General features: G+C 36.2%; 1 protein-coding gene across 3 annotated transcripts in view; it reads left to right on the top strand.

Moving 5' to 3' along the window:
• PHTF2 (putative homeodomain transcription factor 2) overlaps positions 1-5694 on the top strand; it is a 168252-nt gene that overhangs the window by 126913 nt on the left and 35645 nt on the right. For all 3 annotated transcript variants that reach the window (XM_011927709.1, XM_011927708.1, XM_011927710.1), the window contains exon 8: positions 3000-3192. In XM_011927709.1, the coding sequence (XP_011783099.1) occupies positions 3000-3192 (193 nt within the window). The remainder of the gene's footprint in view (positions 1-2999; positions 3193-5694) is intronic.

The following is a 5694-nucleotide window of genomic DNA, read 5'->3' as shown; positions in this document are numbered from 1 at the left end:
GCTCACTGCAAGATCCACCTCCTGGGTTCACGCCATTCTCCTGCCTCAGCCTCCCGAGTAGCTGGGACTACAGGTGCCCGCTACCACGCCCAGCTAATTTTTTGTGTGTTTTTAGTAGAGATGGGATTTCACCGTGTTGGCCAGGGTGGTCTCAATCTCCTGACCTTGTGATCTGCTGGTCTCGGCCTCCCAAAGTGCTGGGATTACAGGCTTGAGCCACCGCACCCAGCCTCTTCTTATTTTTATATCTTCTTTCTCTATCAGTGAGAAAAATTGGATTCCCATTATCCTCAATATGTTTACGTATTCCAATTGTCGCCTTTATGTAGTTCAACTTCTAACCCTGCCAGGCTGCATCTGGTACCCTTCTCTAATATTGTTCCTAAATGGGCTTCCATTATTGACTATCACTGGGCTGCTCTTGCTGTCCCCCCTCCATTGATATTCTTGCAAGTGCTTTCATTACCAGCTGCTACCAGGCTGCCTCTGTTTGTAAACTCTGAGAGTAATACTTACATTTAGCATTTTTCTTTTGCCACTGTAGCTTAGTTTGCAACTTACCTCCATAGGGTTCATGAAAAGCATCAAATACCTACTACAGCTTAGTAAATTACTGTTCTTGTCTCCTGAGAGTGTAACATGAACTTGGAGGAGATAGTGGGGAGAGAAACAACCCAGAGAAGATTGGAAGGAAGCAGAGGTAAGGACAGGAGGAGGTGAGAGATAGCTGAAAGGTATCATTTGGGATGAATGCTGCCGGTACTCTTTCTCCTGGTTTCACATAGTATTTACCCTGCCCTGTTAAGGAAAGAATACATTCTCCTTAGAAAAATGGTTAAAGCAACAGTTATTACAGACTCAAAGACCCTTTTACTGGCCTACCCCCACCCCCCTAACTCACCCTTTTTTAACCCTATAGAGTCTGGTTCATTTTACACGTTCCCAAATTTTCAGCCACTATTTCTACTTCGACTGTTGGCCTCCAGGCTCATGTTTTCAGCTGCCTACTAACATTTCTCAGAGTGTTCCATCTTTCTTCCTAAATAAATTTCTCTTCTTGCATATATTGTCTGATTAATGGTTCTACCAACTTTTCCATCTTCTTTGACCTAATTTATCCCCCTTTTCCTCTCCCTTCTCAACCCAGTCTGATTTTCATGAACCTTTTTAAATACCTTTCCAGTACATTCTCTCTCTCTTATCTTTGAGTTTCTGACATTTTCAGGATATCAAGTAAGTTAACGTCACTTGGTCTTTTTCCACATCTGCACATTGCACAGTGTTCAAGGGAGAGGTAAAGGAAATAATTAATAACTAATGTTTCTGTCACTTTCTCTCCCAGACAGAGAAAGTAACACGTTTCCTCTGCATCTTTTATTTTCTATTTTTTGCCCATTTTCCTGTCTTCTGTAATTCATGTTCCTCCCTCTCCCCATCCTCTTTATCCTATGGCTTATTGTTCCCTTGGTCTCTCCATGCTTTTGAGGATCATACAGAAAGTAAAGGATCTGGGGATCTGACTTTTCAGTCTTACAACTCTGTGAAGATGTGCTCTGAATGACTAAAAAGCATTGGAGCTCTGTAGAGCATATGGGAAATGATGGTCTTTTTGGAACCTTGCAGAAGAAGGACAAGGAAGGAAAGAGGCCAGTTTGCATAAGACAAACTTTCTAGGTTGATGAGTGCATTAAGAAATCCTAACAGGCAGTTTCCCGGAGAGTGGGCAGTTTGAGGTAGTGTGGAGAATATAATTAACTTAATAGTCAGAAGGTCTGTACTCTAGTGCGAGCTTTGCTTCTAACTGGCTGCGTGACCTTAAATAAGTCACTTAGACTGGTTCTTGTTCCTTGTTTCCAAAATGAGCATTTAGAATAGGTGAGTTTTGGGTGCATGGGTGGTTCAGTGGTAGAATTCTCTCTAGAATAGGTGAGTTTTAGGTCCTGCTCAGTTCTAAAATACAGATTCCAATAGAACTGAGTAACTTAGTGTTAAAACTAATGTGGGGTTTTTTGGTATGTGTGCATTTTTTTAAAACTTTTGGTTTTTGACCTAACTGAAGGCAATATACTATTTTTATTTTTCCTTACTTACAAAACTGATACCTCCAACAAAAATTCAAGGGAATTTATTTAAATATAATTGCTTTAAAAATGTTTTATGATAGACTTAATCTGCATTGAGCACATTTTAATTTTGTGTGGGACTAACTTCATATTTCTACTAACCATTTCCTTTGAATAACTGTTCTTTCACCCGCTGTAGTCTTTGAAGAGGACTCAAGTGTTTGCCTGTTAGTAAAAAACGTCTTATTTCCCATGTTATATTTTGTATGTTGAAAAAAAATTTATTCTTATAAATATCCTCAATTCTAGCCCTTTAGATATTTATAAGCTGCATGATTACTAATATCTTTTCCAGAGATTATTTCAGTGGGTGAAAGAGATTACTCTTTTATTTTCTTTGTGTTGTTCTTTTTCACTTCTTATAATATTTAGAAACTTATTTAAAATTTTCCTTTTTTTATATCTTTATATGTTACAAAAGACTGTGTCTTCATTGTATATTAAAATGAGTTGTATACTAAAATGAATTTATCAAACTAAGTTAAACCATGAATTGCAACTTAACCTGACAGATCATTTTTTAAATAAACTTCAAAATATATTTTTAACCAGAAATGGGCAAAATTTTGTTTCTAGATTTTGTTCAAAGACCATTTGATTTACTAAGAATTTTTTGATAAGTTAGGGTATGTCTCCTAGAATTGTTGTCTGTAAGACCTCAAAACCTTTAAAGTAAGCTGAAATAGGAGACATTAATTTACATGTTTATTTTAGCTGTTAGATATATTTCTAAATTATTTATTATACAAATAGGATGGTCATTAAAATTTAGAGAAGTAGCTATCTGATGTAATTATTAACAGATTATAATTGCTATCAGTAACCTATCCAAAATAAGCTAAGTCCAAACATTCTTCTGCATATTTTAATTTTTAGATCAAAGAAAGCAAAGAATTCAATTGATAAATCAACTGAAACTGACAATGGCTATGTATCCCTTGATGGGAAAAAGACTGCTAAAACCAGTGAAGATGGAATACAAAACCATGAACCTCAGTGTGAAACTATTCGACCAGAAGAGACAGCCTGGAACGCAGGAACACTGCGTTCCAGGGATGGTCCTAACAAAGTACGTGTGATTTTTAAAATAGTTTGCCAGTGTGATTTTATATTAGCTAATGTGAAGTGACTTCGATATAGTAGTTGCCCTTGAACTATTTTCTCCAGAATTAATTCTGTGAGCCTTTGTAACATGAAACTGTAAATGTGATAAAGTGTTGTGATTAAACTTGATTGATGATATAATCTGACACCTTCTGAATTGATGGCTTCAGTTTTTCCAAAATGTTTTTTTTTGAGACACGGGTCTTAACTCTATTATTCAGGCTGGAGTGAGATGGTGTGATCATGGCTCACAGCAGCTTCAGCCTCCCAGTCACAAATGATCAGCCTCCTGAGTAGCTAGAACTACAGGCATGCGCCACCATGCCCAGCTAATTTTTTTTTTTTTTTTTTTTTTAACAGAGAAGGGGTTTCACCGTGTTGGCCAGGATGGTCTTGATCTCTAGACCTCATGATCCGCCCGCCTCATCCTCCCAAAGTGCTGGGATTACAGGCATGAGCTACCATGCCCAGCTTGTTCTCTCATTATTTTTATGCTCAATTTGGTAAACAGTTTTTCAAAATCTAGGAGTAAGCTAATAAATTATTACAATATTTGCAATTTACAAATAAACATTTTCACTTATTTCATCTTAATTTATTCTTCATAACACTGTAATCACTAATAACAGCAGAGCCAGGAGGCCACCACTCTCGGGCCAAGGTTCTTTTCAACAGTTCCAAGCTTCTAGGGCTTTTTCCTTGCCAAGGGCGCACTGTGCATGTCTAGGAAATACTGCTTCTATCATGGAAGAAGTAAAAGCAGTATAGAGACGTATGTCTCCTGTTTTCAAGATACTACTAACCTTGCTTCCAGGTGCCTTTGATTTGTGGTATTTGGGTTGATCTAAGAAAATAGCGTTAATTCTAGTTTTATGAAATGAGTATTATATGCATGAATTGTAAATGTCAGAAGGTAGATTTTGTGTGTGTGTGTATAATACTAAAAAATATAATTTCTTCCTATACAGTAATACTTTAATTCGTAATACTAGCTACTTTCTGCTTTCTATTTTTGATGAGGGATGGTGATTTTAGTATATATGTTTATTTTAAAATCAAAATGCAATTTTTTTTGCATCCTGTTTATTTTTGTGCATGTTTTAAAGTTAAATAGAATTAATTTCCCTTTTAAAAATGTAAGTAGAATTTTACAATATTTGTTTTTTAAATAAATCTCTCATCCCTACTGCCTTTACTGTATCTTTATTCCCTAAAACAAGGCAACAGGAGGAATTACTTAAACATCTGAGTCTCAGTAACCTGTGTTCCTTTTGATAAATTAATTTTATCAATACTATCCTTTGAGGTAGTTACTTCTGTTTATTAATGCCAACATGAGTCATATAGCAATCAGTGGTAAAACTAAACCTGCCTGGAGCAGCCACAGTTTTTGACCCTCTTTGCCTGCAGTAATTGGAATTTAGCTCTCTTGCCATTTATACTCCAGCCTGGGAGACAGAGTGAGACCTACCCTGTCTCTCTTAAAAACAAAACAAAACAAACAAAATCACAGTTGTTTCTTGGTATCCATGGGAGATTAGTTTTGAGATACCCCCACCCACCACCACCCCCACACCCCCACAAGATACCAGCCTCTGAGTATGCTCAAGTCTTGTGTATGAATGGTATAATATTTGCATATAGCCCATGCATATCCTCTCATTTACTTTAAATCCTCTTTTAATACCTAATAACAGTATAAATGTTATGTAAATCATTATTATACTGTATTGCTTAGGGAATAATGACAAGAAAAAAATGCCTGTACATGTTCAGTACAGGTGCAAAGCATAGGAAGCCTAACTACATTTTCAATTTGAGGTTGGTTAAATCCACAAATATGGAATCTGTGGATGTGGAGGCCTGGCCATGACCCAGTTATTATCCTGCTTTCACCTTCTAGCTTTAGCATCTATAGATTATTCTTGCCCTAATTATTGTTATGATTCCCAAGTGGTTATTTTTCTAACTCATTCCTTCTACCTTTATTAGTTGGCATTACTCATAGATTTCTATTTTATTCAATTTTTTGCTGTCATTATTTATTTTGATGATCAGATCGACTTAATTTTGGCCATGGAACCCCTTTGAGCAATTAACGTTGCTTCTGACATATCTATATCAGTCTTTGAGCATTTTCTTACTTTCTGGCACAACAAAATGTTTTGGATTCAACTTGTATTTCCTCTGTCCTAGCCTGGAATCAACTATTTTTTCAAGAAGAGTAGTATATAGAAACCAAAATCTGAGTTCAAGATGTGCTTGTTGCAACTGGGGTGTTGTTAACCCCAGACCTTTTCAGTGAGCAGAGCTAGAAAATGTATATTTGGCTGTTTACAATTATATTTATTTCTATAGCTATCTAGATATATTATACACCATCAATTTGCATTGATAGCTCCAATTCAAATACAGTCCTGCAGGGTTCATTCTATCTCTCCCTTTTTTTGGTTTTTTTTTTTTTTTT

Source organism: Colobus angolensis, unplaced genomic scaffold, assembly GCF_000951035.1.
Source record: "Colobus angolensis palliatus isolate OR3802 unplaced genomic scaffold, Cang.pa_1.0 Scaffold74, whole genome shotgun sequence".
Lineage (NCBI taxonomy): Eukaryota > Metazoa > Chordata > Mammalia > Primates > Cercopithecidae > Colobus > Colobus angolensis.
This window is presented reverse-complemented; position numbering and strand designations above follow the sequence as displayed.